Source organism: Ovis aries, chromosome 11 (assembly GCF_016772045.2).
Source record: "Ovis aries strain OAR_USU_Benz2616 breed Rambouillet chromosome 11, ARS-UI_Ramb_v3.0, whole genome shotgun sequence".
In the NCBI taxonomy this organism is placed as follows: domain Eukaryota; kingdom Metazoa; phylum Chordata; class Mammalia; order Artiodactyla; family Bovidae; genus Ovis; species Ovis aries.
Genome location: NC_056064.1, coordinates 36559839 through 36587656, shown reverse-complemented (window position 1 = coordinate 36587656; position 27818 = coordinate 36559839). Strand labels below are relative to the sequence as shown.

Genomic DNA, 27818 nt, shown 5'->3' with positions numbered 1-27818 from the left:
AGCAGCTGTATGCCCCACCCCATCTGGGGAAGGCCTCTGGATAAGAACTCTGACTCTGCCCAGAACCTGAGGTCTTGGCCTTCTGAGTTCAGGCTTTAGTACTGTCTGGAGCCATATGTATACATATTTCTGATAGTTTTCCAGAGTTATTAATGGAAGCCATGGGAGAATAGGGTCAAGATGATTGGACTGGGCCTTTCTGAAGCCCTCTCTTTCCTTCTAAGCCTATCTTTGGAGAATATGCTCTGGTGTAGTGACATCTATCGGCAAGGCTAGGCAGGAAAGAAAATGACCAGATGCCCACTCATCTCCAGGTAATTTCCAGACTAGTAAGAAAATCATCCTTCACCCCTGAGATTGGGTTGGATCAGTAACCTCAGTTGGTTACAGCAAGACTAAGTAGTCCAAGGTTGTGAGTCTGGACCATGTATGTGCTGACTTACCTTAAATAGAGAAATTATTTTCCTAGTTGTAGCTTGCATCCCTCACCCTGGCAGTTGATTCACATCTGGGGACAATTAGTCACAAGGGAGATTGACTAAGCATGTGTAAGTGACTCAGAGAAACCCATTCCTAGCCCCTATTCTGGGGAAAACATCTCCCAACAAATGAAATGACGCTCAGTTTACAAATGGTAGAATGCAGGATCATTTTGCATCCTCCTGAAGTTGACTGGTTTGTGAATTTTTTTTTCTTCTAGGACTCAATTTCTCCTAGGTAATCAGGAAGATAGTGTCTATAAGCCATCTTCAAAGTTTCTGTAGTGGGCAAGAGTGACTTCAGCTTTTCAAGTTGCTCCTCAGTTCTTGCTGAGGAAAGACATAACCTGCTTCCTCGCTGCTTTTAACCATGTCATCTATACATTCTGTTCATGATCTCATTCTCTTTCTCAATAGCACGCATACTTGACAAAGACTTTACCACTAGAGGTAATAGAGAAGCCAGAGAGAGAGTGAGGAGAAACTACCAGAGAAATCATTATGAAGCAAATGTTCTCCTTTCTCCATAGCATGGACTCCATAGCTGAATGTGGCTCAGACAAAGCATCTGTCTCTCCGTCTTTCAATCAAACTTACAAAGAAAATCATCAGGCCCTCAGTGGAGAAATGAGTAATGCACAGGATTTCATGGAAGAGGAAACAGGACTAGTAAATAAACGGATGGAAGACTGAGGTCCATCCTAACTAGAAATAAAATGAAAAGCACATTTGAGGTGCAGTTTTCTTTTTTAAACTAAACTTGCAAGATTTTATTAAGTGGTAACACTCAGTTCTGGGAACATCTTAAAATTGGTATCCTCCCACAAGGATGGTGACACTTTAAATTTGGACAAGTCTTTGGGGGAAAAAAAATCAAGCAATGTAGAAGAGGTAGAAATAAAAACAGGAGAGCTACAGATGCATGCAGACACTCACTGCATCATTATCTGACTTAAAAGAACCTCAATAATCCCAAACAGAGCACGTTACGTCACAGTGCACATTACAACATTATACAGCAATTACAATTATAATTACGAGGACTACAGAGAAACAAGGAGATATTAAGAATCTAAAAAATATGGAATTTCATGCAAGCAATGAGTGCATCTATGCAAAATGTGCACATATAATAAAATGTACGCATGTGGAGAAAAATTGGAAGGCAATACGCAAACAATAAAAATAGCTCTATAGCAACAGTGAGATTAAGGATGTCTTATTTTTTCAAACACTTATTTAGTGTTATTATACTGGATTAATAACTTTTGAAAAGGTGGAGAGGGTTGGTGCAGGTGTATGTCATACTCCCCCAGCCCCTACTATTATGCACTGGTTCTAAATCAACAGCTCTAGGAGGAAAAGACCTGTCTGTTTATTCACAGAGTACACTCAGCTCCTACCCAATGCATAGCACTTGTCAGATGCTTGATGAATATTAGTTGAATGAATAAATGAAAATAACTTCAGTCTAAAACATCTCAACCCATGATCACTGAATACATTCCATCCTGGGAATAAAAAAGAATTTGGTTTTGCTGGAATTAAAAAAAAAGAAAAAAATGAAGGCCCATCCATAATGGCAATTCCCTGGTTTTCTTGATAAATAAATTTGGGCATAGAGAAACAGGGAGAGACAGTCTGTTAAAGCAAACCCAATTACCACCCAGGAACATATGTTGCCCTGAGGCCTCTGCTGCTATAACAACATTGTGTAACTATAACTACAGCCCTGGAGGGCTTTGCCCCTGTCAAATAAGGGAAAAGATGTCTTCATTGTATGAGGGCTTTGTGCTTAGATTGGCTTCCCTAGGGAGCTTGGGTCAGAGAAGAGAGGTAGATAAGTGAAAGAAAGGGGGAAATGAAGGGCAGGAGTGGGGAAACTGCTACTCAGTCAGGATCAGAGTGATCTTTTTTTTCAATTTGAGCAATTTTCAAAATGTACTTATTTGACTGTTTAGTTTTGGTGGTTATTTATAACCCCAGCTGCAGAGGCGGGGAACAGTGCCTGAGCTTGCTGGGATCTGTCCAATACCTTCCCCCAGGGTAGGGCTGGAGGTGGGTGTGGACAAGGTGATCCAAGAACCAAATTAACAAGTGGCCAAGAAGGTAAGAGAAGTTCCTGGCCTTATCCAGCAAGAGTAAGAAAGAAGGAACCACAGATGATCTCACTGACTCTTTTTTTTTTTTCAATTAAAAAAAAAAAACATATATTTTCACTGATCCTATTTTTAAGGCAGCTGTAAATGAAAAGATTTTAATATGAATTATGGTCACATCAGCAAATTCTGAGATTTTCACAGAGGGATAGGGACTAGGTCAATACTTTTACTCAGAAGTTATGAGACTGGCCTGGCTACACTAGCATTGTCTTTAAAAGGTCAAGGCATGCTTCCTCACCTTACAGGACAGTTATTATGCACACAGAAGAAACTGCTGTCCTTAACCACTACTGGTCAGAAAGAGGCTTAGAGGAGAAAGGACGACTGGTTCTGTGCAAGTCTTTCCTAACTAAGCCAACACATGGCAGTGGCTATCCCATTTACCGAGCCCTTTTAGATGCCAGCAAGAAAGAAGCTAGAGACGATGAGGCCAGCCAGGCAAGCCTCCCGATCTCGAGGAACTCCTAGGCCTCTGAAACAAACAATGGACAACTATACTTTGTATTTGAAATATGGTATATATCATTTTACTGGCAAGGGGAACATCTGAAAGGAGATTGAGGGATCTTTTAGGAAGTTTCAAATATAACAGAGGAAAGGAGATACAGATATGAGGAAGAAAATTCACGGGAACATACATGAAAGATTATCCCTGCTAACCCTGCCCTGTTTGGTTCCTCCTCCACTCTGGGTAAGGTTATTATTACGGCAGCGTTCTGATTGGTCTCTTTGCCACTCTGATCAGTCCCCCTCACAGCTTCCAGAAACAGATCTCTAAAGTGCAAGCCTAATCGTGGGACTCCTCTGATTAAAATCCTTTAGAGATTCCCCCTCACCTTCGGCCCAGGCTCCTCGGCAGGACACTTAAATGGTTCCCCAAACCGTTCCTGCCTCTTCTTTATGTCAGCCACTCCAAATCTAGTCATGCCTTTAGCCACCCACACACGGGGCTGGCTCCACACCTCTGTGCTTCTGCACATGCTGTTCCCTGTGTAAGAAAGTCCTTCTCCTTGTCTGCAGAGAAACTTATTTGTCCTATGAAGTTCACCTCCTTCATGCATACGTTCCTAAAGCTTCCAGATAAAATCCATTTCCTCCTCTGTACCACTTTTGAACTTTGCTCATTTTCCTATTTTTCCATTACTGCTCTACCGTGTTTTGGAACAACAAGCTTACTGACCTAGGGAAACACAATGTTTTGTCTGTCTTGCTTTGACTCAATATCTAATATATAATGCCTGGGTAATCATTCTGTATATTTTGAGTTAAGTGAAGCTCAATAGAAAAAAAGCAAACAACCCACTGAGACCATATAAAGTTATAGTCACAAACATTAAGATGTTACAGCCATAACTAGGGTGTCTGGAATAACAACAGCCATTTAGTTAGCACTTACTCTATCAGGAATTGTGCTAAGCTCTTTATAACAATCATTTCCTTTAATCTTTATAACAACTCTTAAAGTGGCTATTCGTATCTCCACTTCACAGACGAGAAAACTGAGACCCAGGTAAATTTTATAACTTGTCCAAGAGCAATGCAGACAGAAAGTGACAGAGCTGAAATTCAAATCTAAATCTGACATCAAAGCCCTGTGTTGGACACTAGAAGAGCTGATGAATAAAATACGTAGGAGTTCTTTTCCTATTGCTTGTTCGGCACAGAGTGAGGGAAACAGCGCATCTACCAAGCTGTATAAGAAAAAGTACATATAAAGCAGCAAGTGCAGAGTAACAGACATCACTGTGCCCTAATACCTTAGAAAGAATAAGTCAGGAAAGGCCTTCGGAAGAAAGTAAGTATTAAAGAAGGCTGAGCGATGCATCAGGGCAGGAAGAAAAGCCTGTATGAAAGTGTAGAGGCAAGAAGAACAGTGGAGCTACCTATGTGAAGTCTGGCAGATGGGACAGGCAGCGGGCAACTGGTAAAAGGTAACTGATGAAACCAACATCAGTTCCTGCTTCAAGTGATAACTGTGTCATGATGGAAATAGCAAAGTAAAGATTATGTGTAGTTCAGAAAAAGAAAGGAAGAGAGAAAAAGCTTTCAGGATTTCCCCCTCTCCATCCTAAACATACCTAGGTGTTTTTCATCTTTAGTACACACTTTTCTTACGATCACATTTCTATCCCACTGGTGTTAGTTTTTCCATCTTTTTGCTAGAGGGTATACTTTCCAAGGGCAAGAACCATGTCTAAATGAAACCATAAACTCTCTCAGTGCTGGCTGCAGTGTTTGTAAGTGATTAATTAATGTTGAACATCTGTAATGTTGGTGTTTGTATGATGAATAGTTAAGTCTGGATAAGATTTTACTCTAAGATACTAGTTTCCAGGGAGGCATCCTTCACCATCTTTGAGTGCTATACATTCAGACTGTGAAACAGTAAACATATTATGGTTGACCAGGAAGAATTTACTGTAGGCTTCACAGGTGGCGCTAGTGGTAAAGAATCCATCTGCCAATGCAGGACACATCTGCCAATGCTGGACACGTCTGCCAATGCAAAAGATGTGGGTTCCATCCCTGAGTCAGAAAGATCCCCTGGAAAAGGAAATGGCAACCCCCTCCAGTATTCTTGCCCGAGAAATGCCATGGACAGAAGAGCCTGGCGGGCTACAGTCCATGGGAACGCAACGAGTTGCACACGACTGAGGGACTAAGCACAGCATAGAATGGACTGAGTACTATTAAGGATGGTATTAAAGAAGTGAGACATGCTCTTACCATAAGATCTCCTTACCAACAGCTGGGGAGCCAGAACACTAAAAAATAACCTTAGGAACATACCAGTAAGTGCAGAATAAAAGTAATAGTGTGAAATTAAATGCTTAAGTCCTGAGGGGATACAAACGAAGAATAAGCAGGAGCCCTTTCCAAATAAGATCTTATGTGCACTTCAAACTAAGTAAGTTATTCAAAGGTATCTATAGTAAAGACTAAAAGCTAAAATAAGAAAAACAAAATACCAAAAGCTGTGTGCCTTAACATTAGCCTAGAATATCTCCCTGGTGGCTCAGATGGTAAACAATCCACCTGTAAGGTGGGAGACCTGACTGAGTTCGATCCCTGAGTTGGGAAGATCCCCTGGAGGAGGGTCTGGCAACCCACTCCAGTATTCCTGCCTGGAGAATCCCATGGACAGAGGAGCCTGGCAGGCTGCAGTGCATGGGGTCGCAAAGAGTCACACACGACTGAGGGATTAAGCACGCAGAATATCTCCAAGGAGAGTGTTAGCTAAGGGTCTGGAACTTCAATCCTTCAGAGTCCTCTGTTTAGCACATCAATCAAATGATCCTAAATTAACGACTGAGCCTGCCTGGATCCCACCCATGCGCTCCGGGGCAAGCCTTGGTCTTCTCAAGGCTCTTCTTTTAGCAAGGCCAAATCCTCAACGGGCTTCCCTTGTGGCTTAGCCGGTAAAGAATCCGCCCGCAATGCGGGAGACCTGGGTTCGATCCCTGGGTTGGAACATCCCCTGGAGAAGAAAAAGGGTACCCGTTCCAGTATTCTGGCCTGGAGAATTCCACGGACTACAGCCCTTGGGGTCGCAGAGTCGGACACGACTGAGCGACTTTCACTCACTCAAATCCTCATCGTCTGCTATCCACTTCCCTACCTTTAAACTCTTCTAGCCTTACATCTTCCACAACTTCTTCTTTCGAGGCTCCCTCACTATTATTTAAAAATCAGTGCCTGAGATACACCTTTACTAAAAATATTCCTTCCTGTTCCTCCGTCCCTCAACTGTTGGCTGAAGCAGCTGAGTTTCGAGAGGTCACTTGGGCTCATGAAGTTCAACGCTTCTGTGGCTCTGGCGCACACAGATGCACACACATTCTGATCCCGCGGGCCACCCAAGGCGCTCATAACCATACAGGATGGGGTAAGGAGACGGGTGCTCACCACAGAGCTAAACTGGCTCTTCTTTGGAGCTACAGCTTCTGGAGAATGGTTCGGTCTCCTTCCGCGATTGAACGAATTAATCTACTTGATGTTTGCTAAAGGGCAAGGACAATGTCTCCTCTACCAGACAAGAAACTTCCTGGCGATGGACGCTACCCTTTCGTTCCTTTCCCAAGCTCCCATTCCTCACCATTTTGACACAGGATAGCTGTTAAAATTGTTTCATCTGCAAAATATCCCTTCCCAACTTTGAGTTTATGCCCATAAACGGAAACGTCCTTTAGCCAATTCGGCGACGAAGGGGTTAAATCTCAGCAACCTGATGGATTCTGGGGCTTTCCTTCCTCGACTTCAGAAATTAAAACGACCAGGAAGGGAAATTTTGCCCTAGGTAAAGATGAGAACCGTTAACTTCAATTGTCTGGCTTCTGCCCCAAACAGGAATGGCTACCTACGCCTACAAAGGGTGCCATTCCCCTAACTAAACTTGGCTGGCCCTACTTTCCACCACCGGAGCCACTTCCTGCCCAAGTCCAAAATGGCGCTCAGTAGCCTCACCAGGGTAACGAACCTCCCAGCATCCTCTTTGACCCGAACGTCATGTGACGCAAACCCCAGCCGGAAGTGGAGGAAAAAGCGCCTCAGCCCGCGGCGCCTGCGCAGAAGGCTCTAGACGCTGAGAAGCAGGAGGCACTTGGGATCGTCCGCAGGATTGGGACTGCTACACAGGCCGCCACGGAGCCCGCCGGAGCCACCGTTCCTGCTGCTGCCGCCGCTGCCCGAATCATAACCGTCGGGCCGCAGCAGCCGGCAATGCCTCGAAGGAAGGTGAGAGGAACAAGACGGGAGGGATGGCGGGTTTCTAAGGACAGTCGTTTGAGAAACATGACGCAGTTGGCCACGCCTCATAATGGTTGGGTTCCAACTTCCCGCTCCCCCGAACCTAGCTTAGCAACCCTCTTCTGTCCCTACCCAACAGAAAAATGTGGGCCCGACCCTGGCCTCGGCCTATGGTTGCAACTATTCCCGCCCTCTGCTTGCCTGGCTCGGAGGCGTTCTTCTCGTTAATTGGTCGCTGAAACGTCTAGAAACATATTGATTGGCTGGTGACACCGCCCATTTGGGCTCAACGGTCACCTCCCCGCGTGTGGGGGCGGTGTATGGGCCCGGCTCTATCGCTGTCCGACAGGCCGTAGAGAACGATCTCTCCTCTCTTGATTGGCTAGGCCTGCCAGTCTGTCCTGTGGGGGCGCGGTTTATCGGGACCGCGGTTGGGTGGCTCGAATCCCCTCCCTTCCGTCTGATGATGCTCACAGAGGCAGAGTTTTGGAGCATCCTTCCTTTCCCCGCGGGGGACAGAACAAAGCCGAGAACTGGGTGGTGGAAAACCAGCGCCCACTCCCCAGGGATCTCACTCTGGCCTGTTGCTCCTAAGCTGTGATTTTTCCTTGTCTGCTTAGTTAGCGCCTACAAAATGCAGTTCGTTAAATCAGAAACTTTATAAAATTAGATGGGGTTTATGAGATCACCTAGGGACACCCCCCACCCCTTCTTTTCTCAGCTAAACAAACAGGCTTAATGGAGTACCCCAAGCCACTCAATTAGGCAATGCAGAGCCGGGACTCCAGAACAAATCTAATTCAACAAATGTTTATTGACTGCTTGCTACCTGCTGGCTGCTGGGGATTCAGAAATTAATTAGACATGATCCTTGGCTTAAGGAAATCTGAGTCTGATGGGGAAAACAGACTCGTAAATAACTTGAAAGGATCTAGTAAATTCTCTACTTGGCAGTAATAGACAAAGCTTAATGGCACGAAAGTGAGAGAGCAATTAAGTCTACTATGGAGTAAGATGGGAAGTAGATTAGTAAAAGCCGGGAGAGAAGAAATCAATTCCATGATCAAGCCGGGAAGGTGATGGTCAAAGATAATTAGGGATTCAATATCTGAGTAATTGGACTGGATGACTTTTAAGACTCCCCTTTTGTTCTGCCAATTTTCTGTGACTGTCTCTGGAGCCTCCACTCAGTGTCTGGGCAGATTAGCTTTGGATATTTGGAAAGTTTATTGTATTTTTGTTCATTTCTGCAGAAATGTTTCTCTTCCCAGAGGCTTTCAGGTATTTATACTTTTTAATGTCTCCTACAGTGATGTACATTGATAGGTGGTATTAAGGCTCACCAAATGCAACAGTAGTACTGGTGCCTTGGAATAGGCCCACAGTTCTTTCTGCAGTTCCCAGATACAGAGAACTTGTGAAAATGTGTGCTTTTTAGTAGCTTATTTGGTGGCATAAACTGTCCTGAGGCGATTTACAGTTTTTGTGTGTCTCATTTAGTGTGAATGTTTATAAATTTTGCTGCAGAAAGGTTATTATTTGCAGATGTATGCAAATTTTTCTCTTTCCAAAAATCTAAAAGGTTATGAATGCTAAACAACTGGTGCTTAGGATTTTGAATAAAGAACTTAGTAATTTGAAGCTTTAGTGTTTTTTTTTTTGTTTGTTTTTTTTTTTTTTTTAGCAAATATGTTTCTCTTTCTGGTTTAGTAAAAGGTATAGTGTTAATAAAAGTTAATACTTTTATTAGCGCAGTTGATAAAAGTTATCTCTGGCTAACATGTTAGCTCAGAACGCTAACAATTGGTAAATAATTATTAATTGAAAAGGTGATTTTTAAAAACCTTCTGTTTGCTACTGCTACTGCTGCTAAGTCGCTTCAGTCATGTTTCCGACTCTGCCACCCTATAGACAGCAGCCCACCAGGCTCCCCTGTCCCTGGGATTCTCCAGGCAAGAACACTGGAGTGGGTTGCCATTTCCTTCTCCAATGAGTGAAAGTTAAGTCGCTCAGTCGTGTCTGACTCTTAGTGACCCCATGGAGCCCCAGAGGAACCTACCAGGCTCCTCTGTCCATGGGATTTTCCAGGCAAGAGTACCGGAGTGGATTGCCTTTGCCTTCTCCAACCTTCTGTTTATGCTTACCTATAAGTCTTTATGTGCAAGTCACTCCCTTCCCCCCTTTCTTAAAGCACTTTTGGCATTCAAGTGAAGAAACTTTAAAAGTAGATAACATAAGAAAGAAGGATATTATTCTGTTTGCCCCTAAGTTCTTTTAGGACCATGACATTTTGAATTCATGTGTGGTTTTTAAAAATGTAATAGCTGTTCATGGAGACTTTGAACAAAAGCTACAATAAAGTTCAGTGGGGTCTAGCACTAACATTTTTCTCATTACCCTTGAGTTACTGTAAGTACATGTTTTATGTCAATCAGACTGTTTTGAGTAAAATACTTTATTAAAGTTTGTGGTACTGACCTAATGAACTTGTTTTAGAATTATAATAATACAGCAAGAATTCTTCTCCTGTATTTATTTAATAAAGGTGCATTATTTGTCAGTTGTTCCATTTAAGTAAATAAAAGGAAGGTTTGAACTTGGTGTTATCAGCATTACAATCTGTTTTATTTCCAGTGTTAATTCAAACCCACAGAGTAAATGTTTCTGTGCTAATATCTGAATCTATGGTGTTACAGAGGAATGCAGGGAGTAGTTCAGATGGAACCGAAGATTCCGATTTTTCTACAGATCTTGAGCATACAGATAGTTCAGAAAGTGATGGCACATCCCGGCGATCTGCTCGAGTCACCCGCTCTTCAGCCCGGCTAAGCCAGAGTTCCCAAGGTAAAAGGCAGCTTCCTTTTTCATGATCACACCTCACAGCTTATTGGACATTGTATTATTGTGCTGGTTAATGTGGAAACTGGTCCCTTGTCTGAATGTTGATGACAGAATCTGGTAAAATACAGAATAAATGGCTGCGAAGTATCGCGTGTTTAAAATGGTTCCATTTGGGGAACTGTCTGATTTGTAGACCCAAAAGAACCGTGTCTGGTTTAATAGATATGTGAAACGTGAATGTCCTGAGTCATTTAATTTTTTATAGATTACAGTTTCCCAATCAGTAAAATGAGAGTGTTATCTTTTCACTTCCTAAAAGTGGTTTAGGCCTAGGGACTTCAAGTGGTCTCTTGAAGAACTTGTTATTGTAGGAGGCCCAGTACTTTGAAGTGAAGTGAAGTGAGTTGCTCAGTCGTGTCAGACTCTTTGTGACCCCATGGGCTATAGAGTCCATGGAATTCTCTAGGCCAGAATACTGGAGTGGATAGTCTCTCCCTTCTCCAGGGGATCTTCTAGGTTGATCTTCTTTGATCAACCCAGGGATCAAACCCAGGTCTCCCACATTGTAGGCAGATTCTTTACCAGCTGGGCTGCAAAAAAGTCCCAGTACTTCTAAAACCATGTTTAATTATACAGTATAGTCAGGTACAGTTAATAAAAAGAAACAGTTGACCAGCTATCAATTGTAAATACCCAGAATTTTGCTTTGGTAGTAGAGAATGGGAAATCTTGGTTTTGGAAGGTTCTGTAGTGCAGTTGGCCATCTGGGCTTAGATTTGGAGGGTATCCCTGACTCTCCTGGCTCTGCTCTGGGATTCTCTGGGAAAGACAGAAATTTGTAATTAATGCAGAAAGCGACGATCAATTAAGAGAGATAGTAAATTAAGAAGGAAAATATAAAATACTTTGATCACTTAAATAGTATTGATTTGGTTATTGCTGTATGAGCATGTTGCAGAATAAGAGAAAAACATCTATTTTTTCAAGCAAGAAGGTGGAAACATTCTCTTTTAGCAACTGTTCTTTATTTTTGAATCTAATATTTGAGCTGAAGTATAGATGTCTCTTGATTTCGCAACTTTAAGTTTTTATCTTTTGGTACAATGGGAATATTGATAAATGGCTACTATAATTGAGGTACTATGCTATATTCTGGAATACCATGATAGAAAAATCACACTTCTTGCCCTCAAGGTGCTTACAGTATAGTGCAGGATGTAAACTGATACGATAATGCATTGTGGAGTGGGCTTTGAGAGAGGTTGGCGTAGAGTACTGTGAAAGTCCAGAGGTGGAAATCTTCAAGGATCTAAGTAGGAATTTACAAGTTGAAAATGGAAAAGTGGTACTATAGGCAGAGGGTATAGTATATGCAACAGATTGTGCATAAGTGTTCTTATAAAGTAATTGGCCACGCACTGGACAGCTGAAAGTTGTAAATATTCAAAATAACTAGGAATTATTAGGTTGGGGCAAAAGTAATTGCAGTTTTGCATTGTCGAATTTTGCCATTTGATACTGGAATACATTCTTAAATAAAAGTGGTTATCTTATCTTATTTCAATGCGCATTTCTTGCTTTATGTTTTTGCTAATGAGTTATTACTTGCTGTTTATGTGTATTTTAGACTATGGAGATGATGTTAGACCTAAAGCAGATTTGAGCGATTTTCTTGTTCAAATTCAAAATGGGTCATAAAGCAGCAGAGATGGTTTGCAACATCAGCAACACATTTGGCCCAGGAACTGCTAATGAATGTTCAGTGCAGTAGTAGTTCAAGAAATTTTGCAAAGGCCTTCAAGATGAGGAGCGCAGTGACCAGCCATTAGAAGGTGACAGAGACCAGTTGAGAGCAATCATAGCAGCTGATCCTCTTAGAACTACATGAAGAAGTTAACCAAGAACTCAGTGTGGCTTGTTCTACAGTTGTTTGGCATTTGAAGCAAATTGGAAAGGTGTAAAAGCTCAATAAGTGAGTGCCTCATGAGCTGACCACAAATCTAAAAAAGGATCGTTTTGAAGTGCCATCTACTGCTAGGTTGGTGCAAAAGTAATTGTGGTTTCGGACTGTGAATTTTAAATCATTGTAACTAAGCTCAAACACACCTTTATTAATCAAAATAGGAACCATTACAATCAACACATTATTGCAAACAAGAAATAAATTTATTTGTGTAGTGTAAAAATCCATGCTTTAGAATTCAGCGAACTCTTGAAAAGCACTTTCTGCCTCCTGCTGATTGTGGGAGCATTTTCCCTGCAGAAAGTTGTCAAAATGCTTGAAGAAGTGGTAATCGGTTACTGAGAGGTCAGATGAATATAGTGGATGAATCAAAGCTTTGTAGCCCAGTTTGTTCAACTTTTGAAGCGTTGGTGGTGTGACGGGTGACCAAGCATTGTAGTAGAGGAGAAGTCTGTTGGCCAGCATTGGTTGCAGGTGTTGCAATTTTCAGCGCATCTCATTGATTTGCTGACCATGCTTCTCAGATGTAATGGTTTCAGAAAGCTGTAGTGGATCAGACACCTGCAACAGGCCACCACACAGTGACTGTGACCTTCTTTTGATGCAAGTTTGGCTTTGGGAAGTGCTTGGGAGCGTCTTCTCTGTCCAACCACTAACCTGGTTGGTCGCTGGTTGTCGTATAAAATCCACTTTTTGTCGCCAAGTCACAGGTCATAATCCGATCAAGAAATGGTTCGTTGTTGCATAGAGAAGACAACACTTCAAAATGACAATTTTTAAAATTTTTGGTCAATTCATAAGGCACCCACTTACCAAACTTTTTCACGTTTCCAATTTGCTTCAAATGCCAAGTGACCATAGAGTAGTCATGTTGAGTTCTTGGGCACTTTCTTGTGTGTTTGTAAGAGGATCAGCTTTGAAGATTGCTCTCTGTTGGTTGCTGTCACCTTCTGATGGCCAGCCATTGCATTCCTCATCTTGAAGGCTCTTGTCTTCCTTTGCGAAACTGAACCACCACTGCACTGTACGTTCATTAGCAGTTCCTGGGCCAAGTGCATTGTTGATGTGTGAGTTGTCTCTGCTGCTTTATGACCAATTTTGAGCTCAACTTAAAAAACTGCTTGAATTTGCTTTTTGTCTAACATCATTTCTATAGTCTAAAAATAAACAGCAAGTAATAAGTCATTAGCAAAAAAAAATAAAGCAAGAAATATGCATTAAAATGATGCATAACATAACCACATATATTTAAGAATGTATTCCAATATCAAACAGCAAAGTTCAGCAATGCAAAACAAAAGTTACTTTTGCACCAACCTAATACCTGAGCCCTTGGTCTCTTTCTAGTTACACTTTATCACCAGTAAGTTACACAACTCCTGAGGACACCATTCACAGTATGATTCATGTTAGATGGCCCTTTCTAAAACAAAATGTAGACTACATTGTAAATGGAGCCCCTTGGAGATACACAAACTGAAAACTGAGCTGTGTGCTAACTTTTACACAAGAGTTTGAGACTTTCAGTTTTCTTTGAAGAATCTGTAAGATTTACATATTAGGATCTTTTTTTGTTTAAAATAGACTTTAACTTCTGAATTGCCTTTATTCCTGTAAGTATCTTTAGATTGGAGATGTAAAAGAACTGTTGGCTGCTTCAGAATAGATTTTTGCATCCAAAACTTTTTAAAGTTGTAGCCCTGCCTTGCCCTTTATGAATCTAGTATTATTTTGTTTTAGAGTGTCAGACAGGGTAATCAGGAAGAAAAAAGGTCCTTAAAGAAAGGAAATATTGGTTTTTCATGTTTTTACATAGAATCTTTGTTATTTCAAATATTGGCCACTTTTTTTTTAAGAAAGTAAATATGATGCCATCAAACCAACAGTCCATGTTGGCAGGCTAGAAGTTCAGTAGTCCATAGTCTTGGCTGTAAGGCCTCTGATTTGGCCTGGTGAATCACAGCCTCAATAGCCTACCATTCATTCCCCATTACTGACAGTCATTCCTCCTCAGAACTACTAAAGATGTTATATCTTTAGTAGTAGAGTATCTCTTTTCTGGTGGGTTAAAGAAAGAAAGAGCATGTAGCTAATATTTATAAAGCACTACATTTAGATATCTAAGGATCTTATTAAGTCCCTTATGTGAGTTATTTCACTTATTTCTCACAGCGAATGTGTGAGGAATGTGTTACTAGTATTTTCCCTTTTTTAAAAATAGATCAGGAAATAGGCTTGGAGAGATTAACTTGCCCAGTATGCCCAACTAGTTAGTATGATGAAGTGGAATTGAATTACATTCAATCTTGATTCCAGTGCCTAAGCCATTAGTTCTGTGCTGTACTGTACCTCTCTGCCATCTCTATGTTGCTTATATTTAGGAGAACCTACATGCTAATAAGTCACACTAATGGAATATAAAACAGATTTCTTTCTTTTTTCTTTAATTGTTTTATTATTTTTAAAATCGGGATCAGATTCCAGTCCTGTTCGAAATTTGCAGTCTTTTGGCACTGAGGAGCCTGCTTACTCTACCAGGAGAGTGACCCGTAGTCAGCAGCAGCCTACTCCAGTGACTCCGAAAAAATACCCACTTCGGCAGACTCGTTCATCTGGCTCAGAAACTGAACAAGCGGTTGACTTCTCAGATAGAGGTGAGTGGGTGTGGGTGATTTGGAGTCATTACAGAGAGGATCTAATCAGTTTCATCTTAAAAGAGGCTTGGAGCCGCTGCAGATAGATGCCCAGTACAGAATTCAGCTGGGTGATTGCAGTTTGTCTGATTCCTTTCTTAAACCTCTTGCTGAGGACAGTTTGATACTCTGCTGTTCTTGAGGTCCAGAGTAGCTGGATTATTATTTGATCTGGCTTGCAATAGGCAAAAGAAACTGACGACCTCTTACTCACAGATGAAGAAGGCTTAAAGCAGATTTTCTTACAGTCGTGCTTATGGGTCCATTTATGTCTGAAGTTCTGAGGAGGAATGACTGTCAGTAATGGGGAATGAATGGTAGGCTATTGAGGCTGTGATTCACCAGGCCAAATCAGAGGCCTTACAGCCAAGACTATGGACTACTGAACTTCTAGCCTGCCAACATGGACTGTTGGTTTGATGGCATCATATTTACTTTCTTAAAAAAAAAGTGGCCAATATTTGAAAAAACAAAGATTCTATGTAAAAACATGAGTTACTAGTTTCTTTTGAAAAATGGAAAGCTCTGGGAACATTAGGTGGCCATTCACCACATAACTGACTAGAACTGAATAGTAGTTATCCCTTTGAGAGAGACAGTTGGCTCTTGATTTGGCCTTGCTCAGCACTAGTAGGCATTTGGTTTGCAACACCTGATTCAGAGTCAAGTCCTTTCACACTCACTGCTACTGCTGAGTCACTTCAGTCATGTCTGACTCTGTGCGACCCCATAGACGGCAGCCCACCGGGCTCCCCCATCTCTGAGATTCTCCAGGCAAGAATACTGGAGTGGGTTGCCATTTCCTTCTCCAGTGCATGAAAGTGAAAAGTCAAAGTGAAGTCGCTCAGTCGTGTCTGACTCTTAGTGACCCCATGGACTGCAGCCCACCAGGCTCCTCCGTCCATGGGATTTTCCAGGCAAGAGTACTGGAGGGGGGTGCCATCGCCTTCTCCTTCACACTCACACCAGGTGTGTTCAGTTTCATCCAGAAAGAATCATTTTCATTTATATTCAATCCTATGTATCTCCCAGCAAGAGAGTAGGATGATAATGTTTTTTAAAAGTTTATTTCCATCCAGGTTTGATTATTCATGATTTGGGGCTTAGGAGAAGCACAAATGAGAGAAATGTATCATGTAAACCTCAAATGGAATTTTAGTCAGAATTTAAAGTTGCAGAAGAGGAATGCTGTTATTAGTTTTTCTTCATTTTCCATTTAGTTTTATGGCAGATAAATGGCAAAAGTTCCTGATTAAATCACAGAAAGAGGATCTTGGGAAGCCTGTAAACTCTTCTGAATGTAATAACCCTCTTAAGTAAAATACACTCTGTTCATGAGTTTTACCAATTGTTTTACTTTAGAAACTAAAAATACAGCTGATCATGATGAGTCTCCACCTCGAACGCCAACTGGAAATGCCCCTTCTTCTGAATCTGACATAGACATCTCCAGCCCCAACGTGTCTCATGATGAGAGCATTGCCAAGGACATGTCCCTGAAGGACTCGGGCAGTGATCTCTCTCATCGCCCTAAGCGCCGCCGCTTCCACGAAAGCTACAATTTCAACATGAAGTGTCCTACACCAGGCTGTAACTCCCTAGGTAAGTGTGCCCCCACCTCATGACACTGTGGATTGTGTGGTTTTCTTTCTCTCTGGAATTAGGATCACTCAGAAATGTTTAGTGCTCCATTGCAACTTAGCTTCTTAGGCTCTTCAATGACCACTGCTTAGGATAACACTGAATTGTTCACTTGGATAAAAGCATTCCTGCTTCCTGGCTTATTGTCCATAATAACAGATTTAGTTACAAGGAAATTAACTATGATGCACCATTCAGTTTATTGAGAACTCTTCCCAGTGAAAAGTTCTTTCATTTTTCCAACAAAAACAAAACAGAATGTCAGTTATCTCCAAATACCTCATTGTATGGTGCATAGTTCAAGTGTACCGAGGACTAGTAGAGTGTAAGGTGAATAAATTATGGTTATATGGCCATAGCTATTAAGGAAACAGTTTTTTTGGTCAAGAGGTACTGAAGGTGAGGAGTATGGATGAGACCTTGACCTTTTGTGACTTTTAGGCCTTGTGGCTTTGTATGCTTAGGAAGTATAAACTAGATAAATATTTCTTCTCAGATAGATGAGTTATATCATTGTTTCCTTAAGGGTTATTTTTTCTCCTTACTGAGGGAGTCTAGTAATGTTTTAAAAATCTTCCATGTGTTCTTTAAGTGAGCTTAGGTGCAGATGTTGGTCTAAACTGTTGTCTAGAGTTGGAAGGTGCTGATTGGAAGACAATGGGCCTCTCTTTCTGTCTATCAATTTAGCATTTGAATGTGGCCTCCAGGTTCAGAAGAAAGGTAGAACAGAGAAAGTTGCTGCTTTGCAGACTACCAGTATGTTTTCCCTAGTATTTGGATCCTTTCTTGGTCTTAGCAGCAGTTTCTTAGGTAATTTCAACCCATCAAATGCATAACTAGAGCAGAGTTCCCCTGGATGCTGTACCAGTTGTTACTTGAGGTAGTTGTTTCAGACCTAAGTCAATTTCCTTGAGATAAATAATGAAAAACTAAGAGTAGATGGTATTGTACAAATACTAATGCAAGAGATAGCTAATATACTTTAAGAGGATCTCCTTGCCACACAGCAAGAGAAGGAATTTTCAACTCTGCTTGTTGCTGTCCATGCATCCTTAAATTGTCCCGTTTATTTTATGTACCGTTTAATCAGTCATTCAGTGCCTACTGAATGTTTTCCTGGTGCAGGCACTGTTTTAAATTCTGGGGGTGAAGTTGTGATCATGTCAAATTCCCTGCCTCTTGTAGCTTGTGGTCTAACAGGGGAAGACAGACAGATGTATAACACATAATCCGCTAGAGATGTGTGCTGTGAGGGGTAGGATACTGCACCTACACACAAGCGTGCCTGTGTAGGGAGAGCCACTCTGCTATGCCGATATTTGAGCAGAAACCTGAAATAATTGAGAGAGTGAACCATTTGAGTATATGGGAGATAAGCATTATGGGCAGAGGGAACAGCAAGTGGACAGGGTCTGGGGCAGGAGAGTGCTTAGCCACCTTGAGGAATGCTTTAGGGGCCAGTATGCCTGGGCAGATAGACCAGAATGGGGAGGAGGAGATGAGGTTAGAGTAGGGGTCTGATTTAAGTGTTATTTATGCCCTGAACGCAGTACTCTTAATGTGGTAGACCGGAGGGTTAATATTAATCTTTTGCATCATAGGAAAGTTTACTTTGACTTTTGGTTTTAATGTCAGGCGAAGCTTGGAAAGTATGAACTTGAGCTTCTGCAATGATTCTTGATCCTGTTCCACTCCTCATTGTAGCCAAAACAATGTCATTAGGTTTGAGGGTGGGTTGTTTTTTTTTTGTTTTTTTTTGGTATGAAAGTATGATGTCCTTATGAAAAATTAAAACCGTATAGGAGGGCTTGAATGCTAAGTAAAAGTTCTCCTTTATTCATATCCCCAGAATATGTCCTAGGTATAAAAACTACTATTGGTAGTCGTGTATGAATACTTCTAGTAAGTTCCTATACAAACATAACACATGTATATGTGCACATATATTTCTTTCTCTGTTGTTACTTATAAAAAGGAATATGAACAATGATTGGTTTGACATCTTAGATATTTTACATTGTTGGCACTCAGAGGTCCCTCTTGTTTAAAGGATACGGAGAATTCCATTATATTTGAAAGTTCAGAAATTACTTGAATTGCCCTGTATTGATTTTTATATTGTTTCTCAATTTTTAGCTTCTTTTCAAAGCTATTTAGAACAGTACTCTAATGATAGCCTTGTATGCATGTATAATATTTTAGTGTCTTTCTAGAGATCTATTGGATGAATTCATGGCAGTGGAATTGCTAGGTTAATAGAACAGCTATCATTTATAAACTTTTAATATAGGCAGATTGGTTTTAGTTTACATATTATAAAATAAAACAAACTTGAATAACTTATTCAGAAGTTACAGATAGATGCATGATATCTAAAAGGCTTGCTAGAGCCATGATGCTTTACATTTTGTACATAGTATTTGATCACTGAGGGTAGTCTTTGGTGTCTAAGATAAATGTGTGGATCTCTAAGATTGCATTTTTAATAATATGTGCTGTGCTGTGCTAAGTTGCTTCAGTTGTGTCCAACTCTGCGGTCCTATGAACGGTAGATCGCCAGGCCCCTCTGTCCATGGGATTCTCCAGGCAAGAATACGGGAGTGTGTTGCAGTTTCCTTCTGCACAAGATCTTCCTGACCTAGGGATTGAACCCGTGTCTCTCTTAACATCTCCTGGATTGGCAGGCAGGATTTTAAATAATATAGTCTCGGAGAAATGGCAGCCTGCATATTATTGTATTAACTCTTGTCTTGTTCTGGTGTATGTGTACTCAGTCATGACCAACTCTTTGTGACCTCCTGGACTGTAACCTGCCAGGCTCCTCTGTCTGTGGAATTTCCAAGCAAGAGTATTAGAGAAGGTTGCCATTTCCTCCTCCAGGAGATCTTCCTGACCTGGGGATCAAACCCACGTCTCTTACATCTCCTGCATTGGCAGGTGGATTCTTTACCACTAGTGCCACCTGTAAAGCCCTGTATTAATTCTCCTCTCCCGCAATACTTGCACTATTTTTTTTACCCTTTATTTGTTTATTTATATATTTTTTGGCCAATCTGCCCAGCTTGCGGGATTTTAGTTCCCCAACCAGGGATCAGCCCTGGGCCCTTGGCAGTGAGGATGCAGAGTCCTAACCACTGGACCACCAGGGAGTTCCCTGTTGCTGCTACTGCTGCTGCTGCTGCTGCGTCGCTTCAGTTGTGTCCAACTCTGTGTGACCCCGTAGACTGCAGCCCACAAGGCTCCCCCGTCCCTGGGATTCTCCAGGCAAGAACACTGGAGTGGGTTGCCATTTCCTTCTCCAATGCATGAAAGTGAAAAGTGAAAGGGAAGTCGCTCAGTCGTGTCTGACTTTTTTGCTACCCTTTAAAGCTTACTCTATAAATCTTGTATGATTTTTAAATCTCTTTTAAATGTCTCCTTTACTACAAATTAAATGTCTTTTTTCCATGAAAGAAAGAATTTTGTAGATTTGCAGTTTAACTTAGCTAATTTATCTCGCTAGCATTGTCTTACCATCTGTCTTAGATGTTTGATGAATGTTTTGATCGAAGAGACATATAAAAATGAAATAATTACCTGTGTATTTTCACAAACCATGTGAAAAACAGAAAAATAAATACCCCTTTAGATAAAAAAGAGCTTTCGGTATTATCTTTTCTAATATTTTTCCTTCTTTCTCTTGCACAAACTGCCTGTTTAAAAGTTTGATTACGTATTTTAAAAACAAAATAGCAATAATTTAAAAGTTTGATTATAAAAGAAGCCTAAATCTTTAAACAGAATCAGCCACCCCCTCCACAAAAATGAATATATTTAATCTGGTCCAGAATTACCAAAGTATATTTCCTCATATGTTAGAAAAGACCACTTCCATCTCCATTTTCTTTTGGTTATTGTAAGAAGTTCAGTTTAGATTGGATAACATTGCACAGTAGAAAGCATACTTATTATACATATGACTTAATCAGTTTAGCATAGGAAAGTTAAGTTCTACCAAAAGAAAATATTCTTGCTTATAACTTTGTGCATTTTAAGTAAATTTATGGGTTTCTGACATTTTGGAATTTGAGAAATACTTGATCAGAAAAGAAGGAACTACAGTTTATATTGAATATATGCAAATATGTTCAGAGATGGTTAGGTCCAACCTGTAGAAGAAAAGAATTTATTATGGGTGCAAGTTATGACCCTTACCTTTGATGGATTTAATCTGTAATCAGACATATACTTGATAAAAATGGTGTCGTAAATAAAGGTTTATTTTAGTGAAAACTATTACTTTCCAAGCTTAGATCTTTCATCTTGAGGTTAAGTTTTTTCTTCTTTTAACAGGACACCTTACAGGAAAACACGAGAGACATTTCTCCATATCAGGATGCCCTCTCTATCATAATCTCTCAGCTGATGAATGCAAGGTAATTATATTGTCACTTATTCACCATATACTTATTGAGTGCTTACCGTTTGCCAGGCACTTGGCTAAACAATGGGGATACAGTGTGAACAAGATGGGCAGGGTCCTTGTTCTTACATACTAGTGGAGGAGACATTATTCAACCGCTGTGTTTAAAGAAAGGAAAACAGACTAGTAAAAGAATTATTGTCTGTAAGGAGTGCTTTGAGAAATTAACAAAGGGATTATCTATGGAATATTTGGAACGTCACCCTCTAATTGCATCAATATTTTCTTTTGAAATTTTTCTTCAAAGATTGCTAGGGACCTTTTCCACTAAGGAATAATTTGCATAAATATGTGATCTCAGTATTTATGCATTAGTTTCTCTTACATATCTATGAAGATATTTTACTTTTTAAAGGTTTTTCTAAATTCTCTTCCTCTTTGTCTACTTCTATGGAATACTTTTCCTTTTTGTTACTCTCAATCATACCTATTCTTGGCTAATTCTTGTCTTACAGTCTTGAAAAATACAGTTCTAAATAACTTTTGGAATCTGAAATAATGAATTTAAGAGTAGAACCTAAGACCCTATTTTGTATGGATCTGTCTGGATTGTTGCTACCAAGGAGGAACCAAAAAACGAATTATGGGCAAACAAGTTAAAAATGTTATTAATTAAACACATTGCTCAGGTAGTATTTGGATAGGGTATCCAGGTTGGTTAGACCAAAGTATTAATTGTTGCTTTTGTGGTGATTATTTTGCTAACAAGGCCAGTATAACAGGTTTATTCCTGTCTGGGCCAGATTCCTCCTGAGAAAAATGAGATTCCCTAGTTAACGTTAATCCTCCCTGATTCAGGAATGTGTTCTCTTATTTACAAGTGGACCACAGGAGGGAAAGCTTTTTTACGCGTTGTTTTTAGTCTTTCAGTAAAGTATTATACTTTCGGTACTTAACGTGAAGTTTGAGTTTGTGGACTCTTAACCCTTTTTTTTCCTTCATCTCAACTTTCTCTTATAAGCAAAGCAGTTTATTCTGCTGACTATAGAAGTGATAGGTCTTGCCATTATCTTCCTGTTAGTGTGAGACCAGATCAAAATAGGAATAGCTCTTCCATCTTCTCCTTCAGAAGCTGACGAAGCATTAGGTGCTTCTTTCTCTGAAAATAACTCTGATCCCTGTTTTTTGGGATTTGTCTGTTACTGCTTGTCTTTAAATGTAATGATCTAATACTATGGATAGTTTCACATAAATGTCTTCCTAAGGTATAAAATTGTTGGATGATAGCAGTATGAACATGTTGCCTTAAGCAGTTTATTTAAAAAAAGAAAGACAATTTTCAGTTTGGGGAAGAAAATTTTGGAAAAAGAAACATATTTCCTGAACTTTACTCTTTTGTGGTCTCTGTTACAAAGGGAATCAGACTCAGGGTAATCCATCTTTACTACTGGACCATGTGGTTAGAGGATCAGGAGTATTTTTTAGAATCTCAAATGGAAACATTAGATTAATTCCTCACATTTATTAAAAGCCCCAGAGTTTTTAAAATACTTGGCATGCACAGAATTACTCTGACTTTACCGATAAATGATTGCAATCCGCAGTATTACCATTTTTATTCAGTCAAAAGACCGTATTCAGTGAGTTTACATTTTCATGGGGAGAGGTATAATCAACATAGAAAATTAGTATGAATTTCATTTAGTGGTAAATGTTGTGAGAAACAAAAAGACTAAACAGAGAATGACTGTTCTGGAGGTGACGGTGGCACTGCTTTTGCTTGGGCTACGGAGAAAGACATTTTATCTGAGTCGTGGGTGATGGCAAAGAGGCAGTTGTGTCTAGATGCTAGAGCAGAAGGATGGGTGAGCTCAAAGGCTGTGAGGTGGGGAAAAAATGGTTGGGTTTGAAGGATGGAAGGTAGGCCAGTGTGGCTGAAATGTGATAGGAAATGAAGAAGTAGGATCCAGATCATCAAGGGCCTGTAGGCCTTGGCAAAAGGAGTATGCTTTTGTTCTGACAGCCATGGGAAGCATTCAGAGGGCTTTAGCAAAATACCAGAACACTTTTGAAAAATCACAGCTTGCTGGTATGTGGAGAGTGAACTGGAGGGGGAAAGAGTTGACACAGGGTAGACTTGTGGGAAGGCTACTCAGGTTCAGGCAGTAGATGGTGGCTTGGACTGTTGTCAGTAGAGATGGTCAGAATTGGTTGGACTCAGGATGTGTTTTGGAGAGGGGCAGCCTGATAGACTTGCTGAAGAATATCATGTGAGGTGGGAGAGAAGAGAAGAATCAAACATCATCGATGTCCAAGTTTTTGACCTGATTGGTTGTTTAAAAAGTGTTACTATTTATTGCTATAGAGGAATTTTGGGGTGGAGCAGATTTGTGGGGGAGAGTTAGTCGCCCTGTTTTGACCATGTTGAGTTTTAGTGTTGATGTGAAATAGGCAGTTGGATATGAGTCCTCACTGCCCAGTAGATGAATCTGAGACTGTTGGCAATCGAAAGTGGTTTATCTAAGGTCATAAATGTAGTTAAGTTTCCCTTTAGACTTGATCTCAAGTATCTAACCTTTTCTTTGTACTTCTTTACTCTGTTCTTGCACTTCCTCACACTTAGCATTGCACAGTGGAAAGAGGCTCAGACATCAGCCTTAGTTAAAATCCTAGCTTTACCACCATCCAGGTGTAATTATGTCACTTTCTGATTCTCGGATAATGGCTGAGAAAACAGAATATGAAGCTTGCCTTATCTGTTTCTTATACAGATTGTGCTAATGTGAAGACCCTTTGAAAGTAAAAGTACAGTGTAAATTCAAGGGATTACTGCTGTATTCTTACGCTTTAAGTGAACATAGTCTTAGAAGCAGGTGGATTGATTGACGTTGTTGATGGTTGCAGGTGAGAGCACAGAGCCGGGATAAGCAGATAGAAGAAAGGATGCTGTCCCACAGGCAAGATGACAACAACAGGCATGCAACCAGGCACCAGGTATGGGCCTTGCTAAAGCTCTGGCCGTTCACAGTTGGAGAGCCAAGTCTTGGATTCTGTCTGCCCCATGACGGTTGTAGCTATGTCCACGCCTCTTGTTTCCTGTGCTGTGTGTTCATAAGTGGTCTTCAGTCATAAACTTAGAAACAGTGCTTTTTCCAAATAGTAAATTTTCTAGAAACAAAACTTCTACATCATGAAGGAATCATGCTACTTGTGATAATAATAGGTAATCTTGATTATTTGAAAGATTACATTCTCTGCTCTGTATCCGCATTTCCATCTACTTTCTAACCCATTATAATTTACTTTCAGGCCCCATTACTCTGCTGGTATGTTTCCAATGGCACCAGTGACTTTTTCTTAGCATTGATACTTGTTGATTATGTCATTTTTCTTCTACTTTTCTTTTCTGTTGGATTCCAAGATGCTGCTTTGCTCTAATCTTTGTCTCTCTGAACATTCATGCACATTGATTATACTTCATTCCTTGTCCCCTCCCCTGCCCTCGAATGCCTTTGGTGTTTTTTCTTGCTGTTTTTCTGCCTAGAACTCTATACTTTTACCAAGAAGAGATTGTGTTTTTCCATCAAGGCCTTGTGCAACTCTTAGCTGTTGTCAGAATTCTTCCCTAATCTTGTACCATTAATGAATTTCTTCCTCATGTATTCCTGTTTGTAATTCTCAGAATGTTAGTTTAGGTTTTGGCACATTTTATATACTCACAGCTCATCATATGGATGTCTGTTTTTGTGGTTAGATTATAAGTGGATAGCAGAGGAGGCATGGTGACAGGGAGAAATTTGACTTTGGAGCCAGACAGGTCTGGATTTGAATACTGAGATTCTGTTACTCTAGCTGTGTGGTCTTAGGCAGGTCAGCTAACTTCCCTGAATTTTATTTCCTTGAATAACACCTACCTGACAGTGTAGTCAGCTAAACTATGCATGTAAAGTACCTGTCCTCAGTGCTGGCAGGTAATAAGCACTCAGTAAGAGGTGGCTACACGTCTCTTCATTGTTTATCTTGGGTTCTATTCTTATTCCGTTTTTAAATTTTTATTCATTTTCCGTATTAGTGCTTGGAAAGCAGTAAGCATTCAATAAATGCCTAATGAATTGAAATGATCTTTATTTTATTCCTGTTGTTTCCATCCTTAATCTATATTCCATTTGGATTAACATTAAAGAAAGTACATTTCCTGACCTCATCTTAACTGACAGGGTAGTGGTCTATGTGACGAGGGAACCCCATTTGGAGTTTAAAAATCACTGCAGCATTCACAGTGCGGCTGTAATAGACTTTGCATCCCACCGCCACCGTTTTTCTCTCTACCCTTTCTTTGGTGTATGTTACTTTGATTTAGAGACTTAATTACATAATGAGTTTTCTAGCTAGCTTCTCAATTTTCTCCTTTTCCTTTTTAGGCACCATCAGAGAGGCAGTTGCGATATAAGGAAAAGGTTGCTGAACTCAGGAAGAAAAGAAATTCTGGGCTAAGCAAAGAACAAAAAGAGAAATATATGGTGAGCATAAGTTAAATATTTAATAGCATGAACTCTTGTTATCACATTTGATTCCTTTTGGTTGCTAAGATTCTGCTTTCACATTTGCCATTTCGTATGCTCTGTAACAGGACTCTTCTTTGGCAGTTAGAGTTACTATATATATAATTCTCCAACAAGAGTGGGACTGGGCGTCCTCAAAAAACAGTTAGAATTTAGATTAAAAAAATAGAATCTTCTGGTTTATAAACCTCTTTAGGTTTAAAGGGTTAAATTTTCTTGTTTGAACAAATACGATGTTAAAGATAAGGAAGATTATTCAAGCCAAGCATCAGTCCATTTCTTTAAATGAAAGAATAAAACACCTACACGATAAAAGGTTTTAATTGGGTGATATATAGTAAATCTTTTTGTAGTTTTTTATTTTTCTAGTTTTAAAAATAGTGTCCATTTATGACTTCCCTGGTGGTCCAGTGGTTAAGAGTCCACCTACCAGTGCAGGGTACATGGGTTCAATCCCTGGTCCGGGAAGATCCCATATGCCTTGGAGCAGCTAAGCCGTTGTGCCACAACTACTGAGCCTGACTGATCTGCAACAGGAGAAGCCAGTGCAATAAGAAGCCCCCTCATCTCAAGGAAAAGTAGCCCCCACTCACTGCAACCAGAGGAAGCCCATGCACAGCAGCAGCCCAGCAGCCAAGACCCAGCTGTAGAATTGGGCTTTCGGGTGAAAGTTGTATGCTCCCCTCTGTCTTGTTCAGTATTTTTATCTACAAGTTGGGAAGAGATGTAATAATATGATAGTACCATTTATTATGTGTTTATGTGCTAGGCAGGCACTGTGATTATGTTGCTACCATAATCTTTGTTACAAAGATGGATGATATTTTGGCTGTTTTATAGATGGAAAACTGAGATTTAGAGAGGTTATTTTCCCAGAATCATAAAGGTAGAGAGTGTCTGAATAAAAGCTCCTGAAATTTACCTTAACATCTGCTTTCTAGTTTGGGCTGAACCTTCCTGGTAAAAGTGCTAGCTGGATTTTTTAAAGCTTTTTAAAAAAGTACACAAAACTAGAAGAAATACTTAGAACCCAAGGCTTAGATGACAGAGCCCAAAATTAAAAAGATACCCATCAAAGGGGCCCAGATTAGCCAGAAGAAATTTTAATAGGGGTAAAAGTACTGGTGAGTGATTTCTTCATATGCTAATATATGAGTAAAGTCTACAGCATTCTTCCTGGAGTGAGCCTTCTGATGCTCTTAGCTGTTATTTTCTACTGTCTTCCGATCCTCTTCACCTTCTGCTAGGAGGTGGAGTCTAAGAAGGAGTGGGAAGGGCTAGAGTTGAAGGTTAAAAGGAGAGTTGCCCCTATGGAATTTCTTGCTTGTGTAAGGATACTTGTGTACTGACTGCCATGGTAAGATTTTATATTATTTATTTAAAACTGGATTATTTTTATGATTCTAGTTTTCAATAACTGTTCCCTCTTTTGTCCTTGCTTAATATTTAGTAAAGCATTTCTCAAGGAGGTTAACCTTTTTTCCTGTAGACTTGGACTGGAGTTCTAAGGTGGGAGTATTCCAGTACCTTTGGTGGATTGTATTATAGTAGGTGCAGCAATTCAAGGGAAAGAGTTTACAAAAGCCTGCTTAGTCTAGCTGCTCCTTCCTGTAGATTTTTTTTTCAGCCTGAAGTCTTAGAATTGAAGGCTTAGAGATTCTAGTTTTTATTTGGTTTTGTTTTTAAATGAGTATTCAACTAGATTTCAGGGTTCTAGGAGTTGGTAGTGCATTTGGGTTTTGTTATATTTTATTGATTTGTTTTGCAATGCACATTTTCAGAGGAAGAAATGGAAGCATAAAATTCTGAAGAATGAAACTCTCTTTTGGGGTGGTGGTTAGGACATTTCCTTTCCAGGTTCACTAGAGTGGATAGTAGGTATCTTCTGGAATTAACCTGTCTGATAAATAGTTTGTTTTGTACTTGATCCCTAGTGCCTAGTATAATGCCTGGCAAATATTAATAGCAGGTACTAAATAAATAAGTATGGTTATTCTTGGCCTTCTGGTTGGCATCCGTTGAAAGGCAATAGGTTAAGTAAGGCAATGGCACTCCACTCCAGCACTCTTGCCTGGAGAATCCCATGGACGGAGGAGCCTGGTGGGCCACAGTCCATGGGGTCGCTAGGAGTCAGACACGACTGAGTGACTTCACTTTCACTTTTCACTTTCATGCATTGGAGAAGGAAATGGCAACCCACTCCACTGTTCTTGCCTGGAGAATCCTAGGGATGGGGGAGCCTGGTGGGCTGCCGTCTATGGAGTCGCACAGAGTCAGACATGACTGAAGTGACTTAGCAGTAGCAGCAGCAGCAAGTTCTTAGAAGCAG

General features: G+C 40.4%; 2 protein-coding genes across 3 annotated transcripts in view; one reads left to right on the top strand and one right to left on the bottom strand.

The window, feature by feature from the left end:
- Positions 1-6625, bottom strand: part of FAM117A (family with sequence similarity 117 member A) — a 62452-nt gene extending 55827 nt beyond the window's left edge. Inside the window, exon 1 of the mRNA XM_060395548.1 lies at positions 6548-6625. The gene's annotated coding sequence lies outside the window, so the exon portion shown is untranslated. The remainder of the gene's footprint in view (positions 1-6547) is intronic.
- Positions 6626-7206: 581 nt separating this feature from the next.
- The window catches only part of KAT7 (lysine acetyltransferase 7), a 35916-nt gene continuing 15304 nt past the window's right edge, over positions 7207-27818 (top strand). Inside the window, exons 1-7 of one of the 2 annotated variants that reach the window (XM_015098720.3) lie at positions 7207-7375; positions 10084-10231; positions 14669-14845; positions 16247-16486; positions 20858-20940; positions 23832-23921; positions 25349-25447. In XM_015098720.3, the coding sequence (XP_014954206.1) occupies positions 7361-7375; positions 10084-10231; positions 14669-14845; positions 16247-16486; positions 20858-20940; positions 23832-23921; positions 25349-25447 (852 nt within the window). In that variant the 5' untranslated portion in view covers positions 7207-7360. The remainder of the gene's footprint in view (positions 7376-10083; positions 10232-14668; positions 14846-16246; positions 16487-20857; positions 20941-23831; positions 23922-25348; positions 25448-27818) is intronic. The other variant, XM_012185931.3, reaches the window with a different exon arrangement.